Here is a 21,962-nt window from a genome sequence, read left to right as displayed (position 1 = left end):
CATCTGAAGCAGTACTGATGGACTCACTAGCAGCCAAGCAGCTGCTGGCTCCATGCTCTTGGAATTCCCTGACTCCAGAACCGTGAGCTAAAATAAACCTCTCTCCTTCATGAATCACTCAGTCTTAAGTATTTTGTTACAGCAACAGAAAATGGTACCAAGAAGCAAGGCATTATGATATAACAATTCTTGAAAATAGGAGAACAGCTTTGGAAGTGGGTAGCAGGCAGTGGCTGGAGCAGTTTTGCAGTGAAAGCTGGGAAAGCCTAAGCATCGAGGGCATGCTGGTGTGGGCCCAGAAGACAAGGCTGGGGGACGGGAGGGCTTGGTGACCCTCTCGTGGGCCTGAGCAGAAGCAGATGAAATGTGTGTGGTGAGTGCTGTCGGACGAGATCTGGATGGAGTAAGGACTACCTTACAGGATGGCGAGCGGCCAGAGAAGCAAAGAACTTGGTGGGAGTCTCTTCACACCGCAGCTGGTGGAAAGTCAGAGCCACAGGTGATGAACGGGTGTCTGTAGAGGAAAGCAAGCAACAGGCCCTCAGGAGGCCCTGGCCCTTCCAGCCATCATGTGGGACGAGCAGGATCGGGATTACCCACAGAAGGGTTCTATGGAAAGGGGAGCGGAGCAGAAAGTTCTCCACCTCACCACATACAAAGTGGAAAGTCCTGCATGGGACAGCTGAAGAGATCAGAGGGTTGGAGGGACGAGGGGACATTCACCAGCACAAGGGGAGAAAGTCCCCAAAGATTCTGGACATCTTCTAGAGACCTTGGAGGCTGCCCTTGCAGCAGGACTCAGAATGCCAGGGCCTGCCTTGCTGGGGCCACCCGGGCCTTTCCTCCCTGCTCCCACTCAGCCCAGGTGCAGCTCCTGCCAAGGCAGGAGAGTGTGAGCGCTAGGCTTGGAAGGCATTCCCGAGGTGTCAGTTCTGCAGGTGGCAGGAGGGCTAGCAGAGGCTGGACTTCCATAGTGTCCAAGGATGCCGTGGAAAGCCTTCAGGCCCAGGCAGAAACCTGCCCCAGAGTCTCCACCAAGCCTGCCCAGTGGAGCGTCCAGGCGGAGCCTCCGGTGCAGCACCACCTGGGACAGCCTTGGCACTGGTGTGCAACCCCAGCCCAAGAGAGGTAGAGGCGGCCTGTGCCCAGGAGAGCCCTGGGTTGAGGGAAAGATGATCCTCCAGCTCCACGACCGTCCTGCCATTGGCTCTTGGACTTGCGGGGGCCTGTCTCTGCCTTTGGAATGGCCCACACACAGCTTCCTTTGGCTTCACGGCTCACAGCTGTGCTTCGGACTTTTGAATCTGCTGGAGCAAGCTATGCTGTGGGACTGTGGGTGGAATGGTGGTTGGTGGCATCTGAGAGGGACTGGAGTTTGGGTGACTGGATGGGTGGTTTGAACATGGGCTGTCCCTCTGAACTGATGCTGAAATTGGACCAGGGTGGTGGTGGTGGTGGTGGAAGGTGGGTTCTTTGAGGGTGGCCAGGTCATGAAGAGGGATCAGTGTATTTCTGCAGGTGTGATCTCTCTTTGGACTGGATGAGTTTCCACAGAGCCAGGCTGCCTGGCATGTTCTGTCTCTTCAGCCCAGGCCCACTTGCCCTTCCATGTTGCCACCATGAGATGATGTAGCACAAGACCCTCGCCAAGTGCTGGCTGTGCACCCTTGGACTTCCCAGCCTGAGAACTGAGAGCCAGTTCTTAAGAGAAAGTCTCTGTTCTTTACAATGCACCCGGCATCAGGTGTTCTGCGAGCAGTGGGAAAGGGACTGAGATGCCACCTAAGTTGGGACAGCGCTGCAGAGGTGAGGCCAGGTCTCTGTCCTCACTGACCCCACCACCGCACTGCCAGCCCGCTCTCCTGCCCTCTCGTCACGGGCTCGCTCCTGCAGTGAGCCTTCTGCATCCGTCTGAACCGGGAAGACTGGGTCTGGAAGGGCTTCGGGGCTCTCGTGTCGCCCCTACAGCCACTGGGCACAGAGGAAGTGTGTAAGAGAGGCAAGGCCCAGGCACCTCAGCCCGCCCTGCCACCTGTCACAAGTTCACTGACCGGGGCAGCTAGCCAAAGTCCCTCTGAAGCATGTGCTCCTCAGCATCTGTCTGCGGTACCTGGTGATGACTTAGCCCCTCATGGGCTCTGACTGCCCAGAGCTGGAGATGAACTGAAGAGCAGGAACTCCTGAGGAGCCAGGAGAGGCTCAGAAGAAGTGGACAGGCTGGGAGCTGCCCGGGCTGTCTACCAGAGTCCACTGAGCTTCGGCTCTGTCCCTGCACCAGGGCCGTCTGCCATCGTCTGCGGCTTTGGGTCATCCATCTCAGCTCACTCAAGGGCCCTCGGCCCTCGCCCTCACCACCCTGGGTCTAGGACTGATGGGCTCTCTCAGGCTTCAGGATTTCCACCTCCTCCCTATTTCCATGCCACCAGCAAGAGGGCCACAGAGGCATGTCACCATCATGTCCCCCCCAGCTTGGCGGCTGGCAGCCTCGGACAGATGTGCTGTTTGCTTAGGGATTGCTTCAAACTTTTGGTTTCAGATGTAGTGCTTTCTCTCCAGATTCCAGGCTGACAGCTGTCCCATCACACACTAAAGTTTGCAGTTCAAGTTAGGAGGCCAGTCAGGGTGGGGAGGGCACAGAGGAAGATCACCCCGCCTGTGGATTTACAGGGGTGCAGGCCTGCACCTTCTCCTTAGGATGGTGGCAACCGAATTATGAGCTGAATTAAAGAGAAAACCAGGTGAATTCCCAGAGGCCTTTCCAGGCTGGTAATTTTATATCATTTTCCATAACCAGTAATTATCTACTTTTCCTCATTTCTTCTACATAGAGGAAACCTTATATGAAAAATAAAGGTCTACAAATACTTAAAAATTTCTTGAAGTCCTTATGGAAGTACCCAGTTCTTCATTGCTAATGAGGTTGCACAATTGATCTCATGTATTTACTAGTTTGTTTTTTTTTCTTTTTGTGATCCTGGAAATTGAACCCAGGGCCTTGTGCATGCAAGGCAAGCACTCTACCAACTGAGCTACATCCCCAGCCCTTTACTAGATATTTAAAAGTTTAAAGTAAGACAAGATTTTACAAAGTATTGATGTAAGCTTTCAGATTTCGAGTTGTTTCTGTTAGAACGTAATATCCCCAAAATATGTAGCTTTGCGGTGCTTAAGGCCATTTGTGTGTGTGTTATGTGCCAGGTGTGGTGGTGCACACCTGTAATCACAGTGACATGAGACGCTGAGGCAGGAGGATTGCAAGTTCAAAGCCAGCCTCAGCAACTTAGTGAGATCCTAAGCAACTTGCCGAGATCCTGTCTCAAAATAAAATATAAAAAGGGCTGAGATGCAACTCAGTGGTTAAGTGCCCCTGGGTTCAATCCCTGGTACCAAACAAAACAAAAATGTTGTCACACAGTCAGTCTGTCTTCCAGAGCTAAATTGGTGGTGTGCCCGTTGGCAGCGTTATGTAGAGATCTGGCTTAGAGGTCTTACTTTGTGTGTGGGCTCCGTTCTGTTGCTTTTCCTTAGTGGTACTTCTTATGAGAAATTAGGTCTTTCTTATGAGAAACAAATGCCCCGTCTGGATTGAGTTGTTAAGGAGGAATGACTTGAGGCTTTTCTTCCCCCAGATTCTTTCACTCAGGAATGCATGGAGGAGAAGTCTTTCTTTTGCCGTGTGGGGTAAGCCTGGTTCCCAACTTTCCTAACTTTGAACGTGGCATAAGCATTCCATCTTCAGCACCTGCTGAAGGGTTAAGTGGCGTCTGTGGGCTCCCCAGTGTTCCTACTCCCTGTCCAGGGTGGAGGCTCTGCATGAGCAGGCCCAGCAGGTGCATTCCTGAAAAGTCTACATGAAGCACTTGAGTAAGCTGCATTTTAAATATGTGCCAGACTCTGGGAGCAGGGCCAGCAGGGGGTGAATCCTCCTGCTGCTCAGAGCGAGCATCACCCAACAGATCTGCACCTGCCAGATGTTGCCCAGAAAGCCCACTCCAGGGCCCCGGGAATCCAGGGGCCTGCACAGCCTTTGGTCTGCATGTGCATCTTTCTGATCAGTCTGTAGAGTTCTCAGTAGGCTCCTGTTCCAAAACAGGGTGACCAAAGGAGTGTGCAGGGAGGTGTCAGGAGCAATCTGGCCAGACCCTGGTGCCTTTGGGAGGGAATTGGGTCTCAGGACCCCACTTTGGTCTGATTTAAATGCAAATTGCTCAAGAGAAGGGCAGGAAAACTCTCACCTGTCGGAGCATGGACTCTGACCTGCAGTGGGACAGTCACAAGGGAGAAACCAAGAGCAGGAGCAGGCCAGGCCCTGCGGCCTCCAGCAGGTCCAGGTCTCCACAGGAGGAGCTGGTGTCACAGCTGGCAGCTTGGCTCGAGTTGCTGGGCATCTAGTACAGAAAATGACAGAGTCGTGGGACCTGTTCGGGGCGGGTGGGGGCTCCCCAGCAGGCGGCACTGCTCCTCTGCCAGGGTTCTGAGGCGTGCTGCTGCTCTTCTCCACAGTGTCGGGGAGAACCACGAGAACGAGATCCACTACCAGCCGTTTCGCATGACGCCCTACCTGGCCCAGGTGCAGGAGCGGCCGGGCACCGAGAGCCAGCTCTGCTGCCTGCTGCTGGCAGAGAGGGTGCACTCTGGCTATGAAGGTACAGCCACAGAGAGACGAGCGCGCGTCCAGTCGGTCAGGCCCACGGCGGCCACAGCGTCCGTGGAACTGACTGCCAGCTTGCCCATCTGCCTTGGCATCTGCCCAGCCTGGCAGCCCCCATCTTCCCCAGCCCACTCTCAGCGGGCTCTCCCCACCCAGTCGAAGGCACCTGGACACTGACTTCTCTCCCCCATGTCCAGGCCGTGGCTGTGTCCCTCTCCCCTCCCACGGATGCTCTCTGTCTTTTGTCCACAACACGAGGTCACCCCCGACAGGTCTGAGGCGCTACAACCCTGCATCCTTCCCCGACGCCCCAGCCTCAGGGGTCCCGCTGAAAGGCAGTGATGGCACAGCCCACCTCAGGACCCAGGCGTCCCTCCCTCCCACCTTGACCTGCATTTCCCCTCCTCCCCACCCCTCTGGCTTCCATGGACAGGCCAGCTTGCGTGGTGAGCCCGGGACCCAGCATGTCCTGACACCCAGGCCCCTGCCTCCAGTGACAGTCCAGTCATCCTGCCGCTGTCTCACCAGTAAATGGCTCCCGAGGCCACTGTGCCCCAAAGCAGGACCCCCATCCTTCCCTCAAAGGCCAGAGGACCCAAGGTGTCATTCCACCTTCTTGTGGTCCCTCTTCAGCAACTGCTTTGTGACACTGTAGTCCTCATAGGGCCTCACTGTGGAGATTTCAGACCCCTGGGAGGCAGGTGCCCTCTGTAAGGAAGCCGAAGGGATCCAGTTCTGGCCCCCATGACATGATCTTCTCTTGGTGTTTAATGATGACTTTTCCTTTTTTTTTTTTTTTTGGTTATCAGTGGTCACTCTACCACTGGGCCGCATCCCCAGACATTTTTTATTTTTATTTTGAGGGTCTTGCTAAGTTGCTGAGGCTAGCCTCAAATTTTAACTCTTCCCTCCTCGGCCTCCCAAGTAGCTGGGATCACAGGTGTAGCCACCCAGCTGGCTAAGGATGACTTTTGCAAAACAGCTCGTAGGTGTGATAGAAGGTGTCTTAAGTGTGTGGCTTTCCGGGCGTGGCTGTAGCTCAGGGGCAGAGCGCTTATTTAGCTTGTGAGGTTCTGGGTTCAAACCTCAGCACAGCAAAAATAAAAATGAACAGTACGTGACTTTCTTCAACAAGTCCCATGTACCCTTACAAATACACAATAAGGACTCATGGCAGGTACGTGGGTTTCAACAAGTTATTCTCCAGACTATCAGTCTCCTTCAAGAACGAAAGATGTGGCAATGGAAGAAAATTTTGGCTCTATGACTTCCTCTATGCAAGTCACCCTGTAGACTGGGCCCCCATTAAACTGGGCCTTCTCCAGTACATAAGTACTTGCTGAGGATTTTGAATCCAAATGTGTAACTCATTTTTCTGATCTCACTTTGTTGAGATCACTGCAGGTCCATCTTAAAAGCCACGATGCAGCCTCAGTAACACTTTGCTGGAAGCCTCTGTGTGGGCCTCATGGCTCTGTCACTGGGGTAGCTACCAGTTAGCAGACCATGGCTGGCCCCAGAGAAGCTGGGCGGCTGCCTGTGGTCATCAGCCAGAGCCCTGCTGTGCTCTCTGTGTGGTGGACACTGTTGTTCCACGTGCATGGTGCATTTTTCTTTAGCTGCTGGTGGTTGTGAATCTGTGTGGCGTTGTCTAGTACTTGTAATATAACTACGTTAAATATGTGATTCTTAGAATCAGAAATTTATGCAAACTTCTGTCCTTTCAGCTCCTAGGATTCCTCCTGAGAAGAGAATCTTCACCACGACGCACACTCCGAATTGCTTGTTCCAAGACGTGGATGAAAGGTGAGGGGCGCTGGGCGGTCTCCTCTGCCTGCACACCCCCGCTGTGGCTCTGTCGGGATCAGTAGCACATGCCTCTTACCATCAGGACTCCTCGAGAGACAGCCAGGGTCTCATCGTCATGTTGGTGATCACTTAATAACAACAGCTGCATTAATGTCAACGAACGTTCATGTTCTTAACATTAAAGCTATTTATCTAAATCCCAGGTGGCACGTTTGGTGTACTTATGTAATAATCAACATATAGCCATGTGCCACATAGTGATGTTTTGGTCAGTGACATACTATGGTGGGACAATAGGATTATAATGGGGCTGAAAAATTCCTATTGCCCAGTGATATCATAGCCTAATGTCACAGTGCAACCCTTGCCCACAGTTGAGGGGATGCTGGTGTAAGCAGACCTACTATGTGCTGCCTGTCCTACAAAAGTATAGCACAGCCAAGTGCAGAGGTGCACACCTGTAAACCCAGGGACAGGTGGCTGAGGCAGGAGGATCACAGGTTTGAGGCTACCCTCAGAAACTTAGTGAAGCCCTAAGAAACTTAGCTAGACCTTGTCTCAAAATAAATAGGGCCCCTTGGTTCCATCCCCTGTGCAAAAAAAAAAAAGTCTAGCACACAGATGCCCCATGTGGTCCTTGGCCGTGGTGGACAGCCATTCCTGGTTCATGTTTCTATAGTACTAGACTTTTTACTGTTGTTTAGAGTCTACTACTTTCCATCAACAAAGTTCAGTATGAACCCTCCCCACGCCCTCCGGCTCCCTGCGTCTCTTGGTGGAGACAAGCGGCCACGCCTGGGGACCCACCTCTACTCTCTAGGTTTGTGAAGTTACCTTGTGCCATGTGTACATGACAGAATTGCCTGATGACACATTTCTCAGACCAGGTCCCTGTTATTAAGTGACGCATGGCTACATAGGCAAAGAAGTAGTTTTGAAATTATACCAAGAACTTTGTGAGATGTGGGTGCCATGACGGGGCTTTCTGGAGAGCTGCTTGAGGTTCTGACTGAGCTGTCCAGACTCGGGTGAGTGAGTGGTGTACAGCAGGGACGGGGTGCCTGGGCCAGCGTTGAGTTGAAGCAGGAGGTGCCACCGGCAGGATCTGAACAGAGGCTTCTGTCCTGTCTGAGGCAGCCATGGGGGCATGGTCCCCTCCATCCTACTTGGGCCTGCCACACAGGTGCTGTAGCTGTGCCAAGGATCCTGGTTGCTCAGGTGTGTCCGGAAGACCACCTGTGACAGCATCACCCAGGGAGGCCTCACCCTGCAGCTTCCTGGTCTGGGTTGTGACTTGATGGTAGAGCACTCGTGAGGCCCTGAGTTCAATCCCCACCATCACGAATAAAGAAAAAGAAAGAAAGATAGAAAAAACTACGTGGATTCCTGGGCACCACTCTGCCCTGCCAAACCAGGATCTCAGAGGGTGAGGCCTGGACCAGCATGTGTGAAGTAGCCCCAGGAGGTCTGTTCCTCCAAAGGCGTAAGAACTGTCCCACCCCTGAGCAGGCAGACGTGCTTGGCATTTGGGGCAGGCTCTGCAGAGTTCCTGGTCGGGTCAGAGGGCCAGTGTCCTTCCTGCTGCCCCACCTCTCCCTCTCCTCTTCCTATCTCTGCTCCTCTGGCCAGGTCTTGACCTGGGAGGGCGCCAGGAGCATTCCGAACGTTCTGCTCAGAAAAACGCTAGGCCTGGGGACTGTGTCCAGATGAGGAGGAGAGTCGCAGGGTGACACCAGGCCACAGGAGCCCAGCACGAGGCTTTGCTCTCGAGACCCAAAGGCAGGCTGCCCTTCCCCGGGGGCAAGGAGAGCTGCTGGGAGGCGGGAGGGGGCCGTGGCAGCCCAGATGGCAGGCAGCTGCTGCAAACAGAAGCACAGGTGCAGCAGTTCTGCCCCCCGACCCAGGGACGGGACCCACTCAAACAAACATGCACCCAGAGAGCAGAGCGGCAGGTCCAGAGGGAGCATAGGCCCCAGCCAGGCCTTGCGGCTGCCAGGGGAGCCACAGTCAGTGACTAGACCCAGCGCTGGAGAAGCCAGGGGGGAGCCCTGGGCTGGGAAGGGTGGCTCGGGAAAGGGTTCCTGGGCGAGCTTGTTAGCAGACATCCATGCAGGACACCTCTGTCCAAACTAATGAACCACATAACAAAAGAAAAGATCTTAGGAAAATAAAAACAAAAGGGCAGAATTTATTTTTTTCAGGAGACAGAACACAAACCTGAGGCACTGGAATCCTCTCTGGCTACTGAGTGGAAAGACTAGCTGGTGCCGTTGGCTCAGCTCCCAGATTTCAGTCTTGGGAGAGTTCAGTCTGCCCGCTTCCCCAAGCGGGGAACAGCTGCTGAGGTGGCCAGCCACTGCCCGTGGCAGCACTCCAAGACAGCCCCCCGACCGCCGTGTCTGTTTGCCTTGCAGGGCGGTCCCCCTCCTGGGCTACCTACCTCAGGACCTGATGGAGACTCCGGTGCTCCTGCAGCTCCACCCCAGCGACAGGCCCCTGATGCTCGCCATCCACAAGAAGAGTAGGTCCTGTCGTACTGTACGTCATTGGGCTGTGGCAAAAGCTATGGCAAAAGCTAGTGCATGTTGGGCCTTGGCCCCGAGACCAGAGCAGCTCGGACAGGTCAGAGCTGATGAGGCCCAGCTGGTGGCAGAGGCGCTGCCTTCCCGCCCAGGCCTGGCATCCGCCTGGGCAGAATCAGAGCAGGCTTCCTGTGGGGTCAGCTGTCCCTTGCCTGTGGCCTGAGTCTCTGATGTCTCATTTTTACTGTTGGCTTCAATATCTGAGGGGAGTTGGGGGAGACCAGTTCAGGGGAGGGTCCCCACCACCCCCAGCCCTCACAGACCAGTGACACTCTTAACAGAGGTGAAGCAACTCTGCAGGACATGACCCTCTGGCTGTAATTCAGAGCAACTGCAGTGGCTTGAGATGTCTGCCACCTGCCAGTGTGCCTGGAGCCCAGGCCAGCTCACCTGCGGGCGGGCGGCTGGTCTCTGCGGTGCTCACCATTGCTCCTCCCTGCCGTAGTCCTGCAGTCCGGTGGGCAGCCTTTCGACTATTCTCCCATGCGCTTCCGCGCCCGGAACGGGGAGTACGTCACACTGGACACCAGCTGGTCGAGCTTCATCAACCCCTGGAGCAGGAAGATCTCCTTCATCATTGGGAGGCACAGAGTCAGGGTGTGAGTGCTCCCGGGGCTTCACACTGGGTCTGGGGCCCTTCCCACCTCAGATGGTATAGACAGGACCAAACCACCTCTTGCCACTAACCCAGGCCAGGGAAGGGGAGACTTGGCCCAGGTGGGAGGGACCTCATTCAGGTAGAGCGGGGAGCAGCCTGGGGGAGCCTGGGGTCTAGGGGAGGAGGCTGAGCGTGGACCTTGTGTACTCACGGTCTGGAAGGCCTCTGAGTGGGCCCATCTGAGCGATGTGAACCCACACAGGGGCCCTCTGAATGAGGACGTGTTTGCTGCGCCCCCGTGTGCCGAGGAGAAGGCCCTGCCGCCCAGCCTTCAGGAGCTCGCGGCGCAGATCCACCGGCTGCTGCTGCAGGTGGGTGCAGCCCTCTCCACTCAGGTCTGAGAGGTGCCCTGCCCTGGAGTCCACCCCTGCAGCATGCACCCATGCTGCCCTGCCCTGGTCCCAGCACTTCTGCTCAAGTGGCTCTGTCACCTTCTGAATGTCCCCAAGGAGCCAGTTTGGACATTGTCTTTGTCCCCCCAAATCCATGGCTTTTCCGGGCCTGGCATTTGGTACCATATGCAAGCCAGGATCCCGAGTGAGCCTGAAAGACACCGTGAGCAGACTCCTCAGTCCTCCCAGGCCACACAGTCCACACATGACCTCCCACAGTGTGGGCTTGTTTCAACCCAGAGTGCAGGACAGTAGCACTGAGGGACTTGGGGACATCACCCTCCAGAAAAATCAGTGAAACTACAGTCCACCCAATCACCCAATCATGAGTACGTTTCTGATCCTCAGTTACAGGTCACAGAGCCGAACTATAATTTCATTAATTTTTACTTCTGAAACCTTGTGATAGGCTGGGCTTGGTGGCCCATGCCGTAGTGCCAGCTTCTGGGCGGGGCTGAGGCTGCAAGATCCTAAGTTTAAGGCCAGCCTGGTCAACTTAGCAAATTAGCAAGACTCTGTCTCAAAATAAAAAATCCAAGGAGCTGGGGGTGTGGCTCAGTCTGGGTTCGATCCCCCTACTAGTGGTTGGAGAACCTTTGGCAGGACTGTCGGGGCCATAGCTGCCTGTCAGGGAACAGTTGGAACACATCCCTCTCAGTGGTGTCTCCGTGGTGACAGAACATCTGGTGATGGATGCTGCGGGTGGAGGCTAGGACACCTCTGAAGCCTGACCTCAGGGTCGGGCCGTAGCACTTCCTTCTCCTCCCCGGGGGCCTTGGTCAGGTGCCCTCTCTGTGAAACAGGGTGTGGGGGGACCAGTGCACCCTGCATGAGTTCACCCACCCCAGCTTGCTGCACCCCTCCACTGTGTCCTGAGTGCTGTTTGCTGTCCCCCCAGCCGGTCCCCCACAGCGGCTCCAGTGGCTACGGGAGCCTGGGCAGCAACGGGTCCCATGAACATCTCATGAGCCAGACCTCCTCCAGCGACAGCAACGGCCACGAGGAATCTCGCCAGAGGAGAGCCGTACGTCCCTGTCTGTCCTCTCCCTGAGCAGATACGCCCGCCGACACATGTAGGGGGTCGGCGCATGGGAGACCGCCCTGGTGGCCAGTGGGGCTTCATGGCCCCCGTCGCTCCTCCCCAGCTCTGTCTGCCCTGGGGGTCAGCTGACAGTCTGCTTGGAGTAGGAGCAGCCAGGGCACATGGCCAGGTCTCCCCAGCGCCCTTCATCAGGACAGCAGGATAGCGGGGAAGCCTCCCTGGAGGCTGGGAGGACCCCACGGGCCAGGCACTCTCTCCCCCTCCTCGAGGGCTGACACATAGCCCCTCAGGCCCTGCCCCTCAGACCCCTCCTTCAGAACTTCCCAGCCCACCCTGGGTCGTGGCACTGTTAGAGCTGCTCTCGGCCCGCTGTGGGGACAGACGGCAGGAGGTCTCCCAGAATGAATAACGTGTCTGTTCTGTTTTTCTCAAGGAAATTTGTAAAAATGGTAACGACAAGACGAAAACCAAAACTCATTTTTCTCATGAATCTGGAGAACAAAAGAAAAAATCTGTTACAGGTAAAAGTAAAGAGATAACTCTCTCTTTCCTTAGTAGTACTGAGCTATGGCAGAGCCAAGGGCTCTTGCTGCATCTTGGTGTGTGCTGTACGCCCTGCAGTGAGAGCAAGGCCCCTGTAGCCACCTCCATACCCCAGGACAGACACTGGTGTCCCACAGTACTGGTGGCCTGCAGGCCTGTCGGGTGGGACGCGGGGCGTATTTCTGCTGCCCAGGCCCTGCTGGGGGCTGTGCCTGTCCATGGTGGCATGGCTTGCCTCCCTGCCTGCAGCGTGGTCCTGCAGCCACATGCTCACACTCAGCCCTCACACCACACACCACTGCCCTGGAGAATCTGCCCAGCTGCCACGATTTTCAAAACCAGACCTGTCCGCAGAGGAACCATGCTAGGATGTTGGCACGAGGCTCCAAGGGAGCAGATGTCCTGTCTGTGCTGAGAACCAAACAGAACCACAGTATGAGAGGCAAGAGGCCATTATGGTCACTCGAAAACACTATCCTTCTCAGGAGAAGCTAAAGGCACCTGGGGTCTCACTGGTCCCCAAAATCAGGAGTCCAAGTAAGAACTGCCTGTCCTGCTGCTGGGCGGCAGAGACAGCCAGGGCCCAGTGCCTGAATCCCGCTCAAGGCTCGCCCTCATGCAGGCGATGGTGCCTCTGAGCCCCTCTGCAGCGCTCTGGGATGTGCACCTACTGGCTGCTGGGCATCAAGCCATCATGGGGTTTCCACGTCTGTGAGACGTGGAGTCGTGGGCCTATCTTTGGGTAGAATTAAAATGCTTTATAAGAATAAAGTATCTTTTGGGGGAAAGTGTCAGGCGAAAGAACGATTTTGTCAATTTTTCAGAAATGCAGAGCAGTCCTCCAGCTCAGGGGAAAGATGTTCCTGCCACAGAAGAGGACAGCCTGGGAGCCAGCAGGCCCAGGGCTAGTGTCCCCGAGGAGCTGGCTTGCAAGGACCAGCCCACCTGCTCCTACCAGCAGATCAGCTGCCTGGACAGCGTCATCAGGTACACAGGCCCTCCTGACGTCCACCCTGGCCTCCTGGTGGCCGTGCTGCACGCCCACATGGATCCTCTGGCCATCCACCAGGTACCTGGAGAGCTGCAGCGAGGCTGCCACCCTGAAGAGGAAGTGTGCGTCCCCAGCCAACATCCCGTCACCAAAGGCCACAGCCAGCCCTGGGCTGCACGCAGAAGGTACCCCGTCTGTTCCGAGCTGTGTGTTGTGTGAGCACCTGAGCCCTCGGTGCTGAACCCCATGCACCTGGAGCCCTGCGGCACCCGTCTTTCCTCCTCACTTATTGGAGTGGTTTCATGGATATGGTGTGAAGCCAGGGGCTATCTTCAAAATTATCAAAGTGGCTAGAAAGTCAGCAGCCTTTGTGCCAAAGCTAAAGTTCAAGGTGACCCAGGTCTGGGGATACTGGGCTTTGAGAACAGGACCCATCAGTGCTGTCAGAGGCCCGGAGACAGCCCAGGAGCCCCGTGCAGAAGGCTGTGTCGCTTCTGGTTTGTCACCCTGAAGTGGACTCCTTTCCGGAGGGTGTCGGTGTTGCCCTTGCCCGAGAGTGTTAGAGCACCCCCATGAGTCAGATGAGAGCCCAGACTGCTGGGTGCCATGGTGCTGTGATGGTCACCAGCAGGGTCCCACGGGGTGTCCCATTGTTCACGACACACAGGGTGGGGACTGCTTGCCACTGCTGCTCAGATTCAGGAGCCCCTCCCCACAGACCCCCAGAGGGCCACGGGCTGCAGCCTGCGCCTCTGACCCAGGCCCCACAGCCACCTAGCAGCAGTGCACCTGCAGAGGACTGGGATCAGCGCATGAAGCGTCCTGCTGTGGAACTCCCTCTTGTCACCTTTCTCCTGTGAAGGGCACTGAGCACAGGCTCCAGGGCCAGCCGTCTGTGGCACGCACGTGGGTGGCTGACACGTGGTCCAGAGTCCCGCGTAGCCTGAGCCTGTTCCTTCCATTGTCTCCTCAGGGGCAGCATCACCCGCCAAGGTGAGCAGCCGCAGGGAAGTCAGTGCCCGCCTGAGCTCGCTGACGCTGCCCGGCAAGGCTGAGAGCGTGGTGTCCCTCACCAGTCAGTGCAGCTACAGCAGCACCATCGTCCACGTTGGGGACAAAAAGCCGCAGCCTGAGTCAGGTGCGTCTGTGGAGTGTTTGAGGACATGCCAAGCAGTCTGATCTTAAAATTGGGGAGGCCCTTGCTGTCCGCCTCCAGTCTAGCTCAGCTTATCAGGAGACCCTGCCTCGGCCCTGTGAGGGCTCCAGGAAATCCCGAGGTGCATGGTGCGCAGTGGGGTGTGGCCCCAGGTCTGCCCACAGCCACTCCGACCCTGCCACGTTGGCCCGTGGAGGCAGCCACCTGCTCTGGTTGGCTGTAGACAGGGAGAGGAGCACCCCTCTGGGTGCCTTCTCACCCCCTGGACGCCCACCTCTGCCGTGCCCTCCTCGCCCTCCCCACTTCAGGGCTGGACCGTGATGCAGCAAAAGTGAGAGGGACGATGAGGATCTGTCCCTTTCAGGGCAGTCGGTGCCGCCTGCCCGTCCTCCCTGCCCCTGCGGGGAAGGCGCAGCACCTCGGCCGCCTCCTGTGTCTAAAGGCTGAGGACCAGGGCTGGGGCCGGGCCGGGCTCAAAGGCAGGGCGCCCGCCTGGCACGTGTGAGCCTCTGGGCTTGACCTCAGCCCCACGTTTGATCATGAGTGAATAAAGGTACATCCACGACTACAAAAATAGATATTTTAAAACAATAACAATAAGTGACAAAGGCTAGGGACAGCTGTAGAGCGTCCTCAACACAAGGCCTGAGGTTCCCAGGGTCCATGGGAAGAGGCTCTGATTCCTGAGCCACCTGGCGCAGGCGCCCCTGGCGCTGCTCTGCGCCCTTCACGGTGACCTTCCCAGCGGGCTAAAGGAAGACACTGGGAACTCCATCTCGTGCCATGGGCGTCGGGAAGTAGCCACTCGCCAATGACCTACGCATCGCTGGGGCGATGTGGGACGGAGTGGTGGGGCTCATGCAGACCAGAGGCCTGTCCCGTTTCAGAGATGGTGGAGGACGCAGCGAGTGGACCTGAGTCCCTGGACTGCCTGCCCCACAGTCTGGGCCAGGAGAAGGGGCCCCTGCAGAACCTGGGCCTCACCAAGGAAGTGCTGGCCGCGCACACGCAGAGAGAGGAGCAGAGCTTCCTGCAGAAGTTCCGTGGAGCCAGGAGACTCGGGGTGCTCCCGGCTCACTGCCATTACTACTCACGAGAAAGATCTGGGGGGCCCTCGAGTGAGAGCAGTAAGTGCGGGTGCCCCACGAGACGTGGGCTTGTGGCCTTGACCTAGGTGGTGGAGCTCAGTGCTGGCTTCAGGACGCAGTGTGTCCCAGGAAGGTCGGGGGAGAGCAGCTGCGGGGGCCTCAGAGCCTGTGGGTCAAATCCCCAGGACTGGCTGTGTTCCCAAGGAAATAGCGCTGTGAGCAGCAGCGCGGCGCGGGCCAGCCCCTGTGGAACGGAGCCGGCTGCTGCTGCTGCGCCATGCCCAGGCCTTCCTTGCCCGGGTAACTGAGCTCGTGCTCCACCATGAGCCGCTCCTCAGCCAGGGATGGCTGTTTCACTCTTCCTTCTCACCCTCATCGCCACACTCAGGATGACCCAGCCCATGCGGATTGCCCTCCTGATCCTGAACAGATCTACCCTATGAGCCCAGCTTACCCAGAATTCCACCTCCCACTTGTCCCCTTTCCCTAGCAGTTTGAGCAGTGCACAACTTACACAGCTGCCTGGAGCGTTTTGCACAGGCCTGCATGTGCTATCCGAGGAGCCCAATGCTTTAGCCACTCTTTCCTCCAGGGGAACAGACCTCCAGTAGACCACATGGAGGCTGAATCGCAAAAGCAATTTGCTTGGGCTGGCTTGAAACGAGGTGTGGAACCCCTAGGCCCAGCTGACAGGAGGTGTCCCCACACACTGTCTGCCAGAGCCCCACGAGGCTCGCAGGAAGTGGGAGGGAAACAGATTCCTGGGACAACCTCCCCCACGGCCAGGAGGGCACTGGAGCCCACTGAGCCCTCATCCTCTTGAAGAGGGCCTTGTGCCAGCAGCCCTGCCATGGCAGAGGAGGAGCGTGGTTCCCAGGGCACATGGGACTGTCATCCAGCCTTCTGTCACTGTGACAGTTACCTGAGGGTTCAGAGGTTTCAGTCCAGATCGCTTGTCCCTGTGCTGTGGGCCTGCAGTGGCCCAGCATATCATGGCCAGAGGGCTTAGGGGAAGCCGAGAGAAAGAGGAGCGGCTGAGGCCCCAGGCCAAGGGCAGGGACCTCAGGCACAGGGCACAGGCCAGTGGCCTCACCTCCTCCTCATTCCTACAAGTTCTCCCACCTCCCAGTTGTTGGCCTTTGGGGACTCCCAGGAGCCAAACCATAGCCCCCTCCCTCTGATCTTCTGGCTTTGGCGCAGGTGTTGACAGGTAAAGCAGGAGACCTCTCCTTTTTAGGAGTTAGAGATACGGGAGATGAGGTCAGCGGTTCTGCCTTCCACTTTCACAAACCAATGTATCTTTTTTCCCCCAAATACTGGGAACAGCAGAGGCTGGCCAACTTTTTATTTATGTGTTTTGAGAAATAGAAGTTTTTCATACCACTTTTCATAGAAAGGGCCTGGTAATATCAGAAGAAGAGAAGGAGGGGGGTCGTGCAACTCAGGGCAGTCCTTCAAATGACTTTAGTCGTATGAAAAATCTAACATTTTGCCTGGGTTTTCTCTTTACCAAGGGCCAGGGACACCCTATGGTGGACCCAGGGCTGGCATTCGGGAGCACAGGGCTGGGACGCAGATGTCTGAACCCTCAGGTGTCAGGGTTGAACTACGGGAGCCACACACTTCTAATACTTAACTCTGGTTGCTTTTGTTATTTTAGCTGCTCCTGGACTAAGAAGTACTTCTGGGATAGACTCATCTTGGAAAAAAACAGGAAAGAACCGAAAACTCAAGTCCAGAAGGGCCAGGCCTCGGGGACCCTCCCAGAGCGCAGGGCCTGGAGGGCTGGAGCCCCACCGCCGCCCACTGGCCAGCCTGAGTGCCACGGCCTGGTCACCCTCAGACACATCCCAGTCCAGCTGCCCTGCTCTGGCCTTCCCCGCTGCAGTGCCCACATATCCCCTGCCCATGTTCCCAGCTCCGGGCACCATGGTGTCGCCGCCTGCAGCTCCCCACACCAGCTTCGCGGTGCCCGCCCTGCCTGTGGGTCCCCAGCACGAGTTGGCAGTCCAGCCCCTGCCCTTCAGCGCCCCTGTGGCCCCGCTCGTGGCCCTCATGCTCCCCACCTGTCCCTTCCCACCAGTGGCCCCAAACCTGCCCCAGGCCTTCTTCCCCGGCCACCCCAGGCTCCCCTCTGGAGTGACTCCTGGCTCCCAGCCCGAGGTCCCCCAGCAGACCCCACTCCCCAGGCGGCCCTGCCCTCGCCCAGCCACCCCGCCGTCAGCCACAGTGGCCGCAGGCAGGGCCTCACCGCCGCTCTTCCAGTCCCGAGGCAGCTCGCCCTTGCAGCTCAACCTGCTGCAGATGGAGGAGCCACCCGAGGGCAGCGCTGCGGCCACAGCGACCTTGGGCCACCCTGGAACAGCAGCTGCCAGGCCCGACTGCACGCCTGGCGCTCCTCGGGACCAGCAGGCAAAGGCGCCCCCCACAGTAAGGCCTCCCTGATGCCCTTCTCCCAGCAGGCTGCAGACACACTGCAAGGCAGGCCAGTGCCCCGGGGTCTCAGCCTTGGGGGCTGTGAGCGCGGGAGGGTCCCACCAAGCTGGAGTCAGCACTTCCCAGAGGCTCTGACCCGGAGCTTTGCAGTGTCTTGGGATCTGAGGGAAGGGCGACAGAGTGTCTGTGGTGAATACAGAGCCCAAATAGCCGCGTGTGACTCGCGGAGAGTGCCTGTGGCCTCACTTCTCAGTGGGTTTCCTAAGATGACGCGCAATCAGTTTAACCACGACACCTCTGCCACCCCCGAGGGACAGTGGAGGAGGAGGAGGAAGGGGACTCGTGCCTCCCCACCCTGAAGCCAGTGCCCCCGGTCTCCACCTCCAGGCTGGTAGGATGACAGCCACAGTTCAGTGTGCTGTGCTCAGAGGAGGGACCTCTCCTGGGGTCCCCTGCTTCTGCAGGGGCACAGGGCTCCTCTACAGAGCAGTGGGCCCTTCGGGGTGTCTTCTGCTCCTGACTGTGCTGCTGGGTGCTGCCTGCCTTCTGGGTTTCAAGGCCCCGGGGCCGGGTGCTCCCCCGGACAGTGCTCTCAAGTGTAGAGCCTCACCACGCGGGTGGTGGGCCTGGGGGCCCTCGCTCCACGTCTGCCGCCTGTGGTCTTGTGTGACTCCTGAAGTCACGTCGATTCAGTGGCTGTCACGGAGCACAGCCCAGTTCTCCTGTAGCCCATGTGGCCGGAGGAGGCTGGCTCGTGTCCGAGCCCCCGCAGCGCCCCTCCAGCCCAGCCCACTCCCCCCAGCCTCACTGTGCTCTGTGTGTGGCCGAGCCCCAGGAACAATGCTGATTCTCCTTGTCCCTAAAGCGAGAAGAGCCCTCGGATGCCCAGGAGAGTGACGCCCTGTCTGTGTCCAGCGACCTGCTCAACCTGCTGCTGAGTGAGGACCTCTGCTCGGCCACCGGGTCAGCCCTGTCTGGGAGTGGGGCCTCTGCCACCTCGGGTTCCCTGGGATCCAGCTCGCCAGGCTGCAGCGCGTCCCACAGTGGGGCTGGTATGCTTCCCCTGGGGGCGTGGGCGCGTGTGGACAGGAGGGCGCGTGTGAACGCGTGGGTGTGTGTGGACAGGTGGGCGCGTGTAGACAGGTGGGCGTGTGTGGACAGGTGTGTGTATGTGGACACGTGTGTGTGGACGCGTGGGTGTGTGTGGACGCGTGGGTGTGTGTGGACAGGTGGGTGTGTGTGGACAGGTGGGTGTGTGTGGACACGTAGGTGTGTGTGGACAGGTGGGTGTGTGGACAGGTGGGTGTGTGTGGATACATGGGTGTGTGTGGATCCGTGTGGACAGGTGGGTGTGTGTGGACAGGTGGGTGTGTGTGGACACGTAGGTGTGTGTGGACACATTGGTATGTGTGGACACAGTGTGTGTGGACACGTGGGTGTATGTGGACAGATGGGTGTGTGTGGATGCGTGTGGACAGGTGGGTGTGTGTGGACGCATTAATGTGTGTGGATGCATGGGTGTGTGTGGACAGGTGAGTGTGTGTGGATGCGTGGGTGTGTGTGGATGCATGTGGACAGGTGGGTGTGTGTAGACAGGTGGGTGTGTGGGCATGTGGGTGTGTGTGGACGTGTTGGTGTGTGTGGACAGGTGGGTGTGTGTGGACACGGTGTGTGTGGACATGGTATGTGTGGACCCGTGGGTGTGTGTGGACGTGTGTGTGGACGTGTGGGTGTGTATGGACACGTGTGTGTGTGGACAGGTGGGTGTGTGTGGATGCATGGGTGTGTGTGGATCCGTGTGGACAGGTGGGTGTGTGTGGACATGTGGGTGTGTGTGGACAAGTGGGTGTGTGTGGACACATAGGTGTGTGTGGACACATTGGTATGTGTGGACACAGTGTGTGTGGACAGGTGGGTGTATGTGGACAGATGGGTGTGTGTGGATGCGTGTGGACAGGTGGGTGTGTGTGGACACGTTGGTGTGTGTGGATGCATGGGTGTGTGTGGACAAGTGGGTATGTGTGTGGACGCGTGGGTGTGTGTGGACAGGTGGGTGTGTGGATGCATGGGTGTGTATGGATGCATGTGGACAGGTGGGTGTGTGTAGACAGGTGGGTGTGTGGGCATGTGGGTGTGTGTGGACGTGTTGGTGTGTGTGGACACAGTGTGTGTGGACACGTGGGTGTGTGTGGACATGTTGGTGTGTGGCACACCTGGAGGACTCACACAGGAGGGCCTCTACCAGAATCGTAGGCTCAGGGCCAGAATCACCCTGCCCACAGACCCCCAGGGGTCCACTAGTGCAGACGTGTGCACTGCCTGCCCACCACGCTCTCCCAGCCTGGTGACGTGGCAGGCCCGGGCCAGTCGGAATGCCATACCTTGCCTGCTTGCTTCCGTTTCCTCTGTAGGCCTCACCCCCCAGGTCCCTGCTGGGTCACCTCTGTCCCCCTTGGTAGCAGTTTATTCTTCTCAGCTACAAACCTGTACAGAGCAGGATCATTCAAACGACTGGAACCATGATGACTTGGTGGCCCACACTGTCCCCAGGACCAGAGCCCCCTTCTCCCGAGTGGACGTTCCTTGGCCCTGGGCTTGTAGAGAGGTGCACTGTCACCTCTGCCCACATGCGCTGGCTCAGGGCACTGTGGGCCAGCTCCTCCCCCCAGGACGCTGCCTGTCTCTGGATGTCCGTGGTTCACAGAGCCTCCCCAGGCAAGCGGCCCTCCACGGGGCTAGTCAGGCCCTCATTCCATCGTCCAGGTCGGTCAAGACCTGGACAGCCGCGCGCCACCAGCACAGCCCCCGCCTCGGCCAGCCCGGCTCTCCAGCACTGACATGGCCCATGCTTCAAGGTTTCGACTCCCCATATCATGTTTTTTTAAAGGCAGTAGTGACACCAGTCGTACCAGCAAATATTTTGGAAGCATTGACTCTTCAGAGAATCATCACAAAGCAGAAATGGACAGGAGCAAGGGGCAGAGTGAGCACTTCATCAAGTACGTCCTGCAGGACCCCATCTGGCTGCTGATGGCGGACACGGACGACAGCATCATGATGACCTACCAGCTGCCTTCCCGGTAAACGCTCAGAGCCTCCTGTGCTTGGAGGCTGGCCCGCTACTCACAGAAACAGCAGGCCATGCCTACAGGCGGCCGGCTGACACCCGCCAGCGAGGGTAGAAGAGAGAAGCAGGGCTCCCCTCCAGGGACCCGCTGGGGAAGGGTAGCCTCCCTAGTGCCATGCTCAACTTTTACGACACATTTGTGCCCTGTTACCCAGTCAGCCTGTGGGGTAGATGTGTGTCTTGTCTGAGAATTGAAACCAAGAGCCAAGGTAGGCCATCTGCAGCTCTGTGGTGACCGGGGTCTGTGCTTAGGCACCGAGTCCACGTCAGGCTGCTCTTGGACCTGGATGTGGTCCCTGTCCTTGGAGAGCACCGCTGAGTAGGAGAGGCTGGGCTCAGGGACGGTGGGAAGGAAAGGTCAGTTCCATGGTGAGGAGAGCTGAGCCTCTGGTGGGCCAGGGGCGGCTCCATCTCTAGGAGCTGCAGTCCAGGGCAGCACTGGCCAGGTGCAGGGGAAGGTATGCTGCCTGTGGCCCAGGTGTAAGACTCTCCCGGGTAGCCACGCCCCTGCAGCGCCCAGCCCAGAGGCCAGGCTGCCCCTGCACATACTGGCTCCTCTCATCTGACCCAGATCACCATTTTAATAGAACGACTACAGATTATCTGCTAATGAGATTGTTACTATAAATGAAGGAATTTATCTTAAATAAAAGGAAATCTGCACTAAACAAGATGATCTAAAACTGTCATGAACATTGGAAGAGGGGCAGAAATGAGCATGTTCTTTGAAACAAACCCGACCAGTCCCTCCTGAAGCGTTCTTATTTCCAATCCTCCTGAAGGGATCTGGAGTCGGTCCTGAAGGAAGACAGAGAAAAGCTGAAGCTGCTGCAGAGGTCCCAGCCCTGGTTCACCGAGGGCCAGAGGCAGGAGCTGCGGGAGGTCCACCCGTGGGTCCAGACAGGGGGCCTGCCCGCAGCCATCAACGTGGCGGTAAGCTCACAAACCCACTCTCCATCAGGTCCCAAAAGTCCACCAAAGGACACTCACTGTGCTCTCTCTGCAACTTTTCTGTAAATTAAAAAATCTGAAAATAAGTTTAGTTCTTGAAAAAGGAAAAGCTTCTCCAACTCTGCCGAGCCTGCCTGGAGGGCCCCCTGCCGCTGGCTCTTCAGCATGGTCCCTGAGGTCTGCTGCCAGCTCTCAGCCTCGTGCTGACCTCGCAGTGCTTCCCCTTCAGTCTGTCTGCATTCAACAAGCCAAGGGCCTCTCCTGCACCCTCTCCTGCACCCTCGATTCTACCCCCTGCGCATCCTGGTCCCAGGTTTCAAAGCCACGCGTGCACTCCAGTCCCTCTCCCCAGCCTCACCCCTCCACACTGGCCTCTGGCCTTGGCGCTGCCTCCCCTGGCCTCCCTTCTGCGTGAGGCTCTTCCTCTATTTGGCCTCCCTGCTCCAGCGGGGGACAGTGGTCCCTAGGCTCTGGTCTTCTGGAGCTTGACTTGTCCAAAACCAAGCTCCTGATCACCCTCAGAAAGAGACGTTCTG

At 57.5% G+C, this 21,962-nt stretch overlaps 1 protein-coding gene across 6 annotated transcripts in view; it reads left to right on the top strand.

Moving 5' to 3' along the window:
- Positions 1 to 21,962, top strand: part of Per2 (period circadian regulator 2) — a 41,520-nt gene that overhangs the window by 15,979 nt on the left and 3,579 nt on the right. For 4 of the 6 annotated variants that reach the window (XM_021727032.3, XM_078018357.1, XM_013359167.4 and 1 more), the window contains 16 exons: positions 3,630 to 3,681; positions 4,504 to 4,646; positions 6,379 to 6,457; positions 8,875 to 8,981; positions 9,488 to 9,641; positions 9,903 to 10,011; positions 10,991 to 11,116; positions 11,568 to 11,655; positions 12,502 to 12,664; positions 12,747 to 12,853; positions 13,642 to 13,806; positions 14,712 to 14,951; positions 16,573 to 17,342; positions 18,214 to 18,400; positions 20,236 to 20,428; positions 21,258 to 21,408. In XM_021727032.3, the coding sequence (XP_021582707.3) occupies positions 3,630 to 3,681; positions 4,504 to 4,646; positions 6,379 to 6,457; positions 8,875 to 8,981; positions 9,488 to 9,641; positions 9,903 to 10,011; positions 10,991 to 11,116; positions 11,568 to 11,655; positions 12,502 to 12,664; positions 12,747 to 12,853; positions 13,642 to 13,806; positions 14,712 to 14,951; positions 16,573 to 17,342; positions 18,214 to 18,400; positions 20,236 to 20,428; positions 21,258 to 21,408 (2,834 nt within the window). Of the gene's footprint in view, positions 1 to 3,629; positions 3,682 to 4,503; positions 4,647 to 6,378; positions 6,458 to 8,874; positions 8,982 to 9,487; positions 9,642 to 9,902; positions 10,012 to 10,990; positions 11,117 to 11,567; positions 11,656 to 12,501; positions 12,665 to 12,746; positions 12,854 to 13,641; positions 13,807 to 14,711; positions 14,952 to 16,572; positions 17,343 to 18,213; positions 18,401 to 20,235; positions 20,429 to 21,257; positions 21,409 to 21,962 lie in introns of those variants that run through there. The other 2 variants (XM_078018359.1, XM_078018358.1) reach the window with 2 other exon arrangements.

The sequence above is a fragment of the Ictidomys tridecemlineatus genome, chromosome 7 (genome assembly GCF_052094955.1).
Source record: "Ictidomys tridecemlineatus isolate mIctTri1 chromosome 7, mIctTri1.hap1, whole genome shotgun sequence".
Lineage (NCBI taxonomy): Eukaryota > Metazoa > Chordata > Mammalia > Rodentia > Sciuridae > Ictidomys > Ictidomys tridecemlineatus.
Note: the sequence above shows the minus strand (reverse complement) of the source record. Positions and strands in the feature narration are given on the sequence as shown.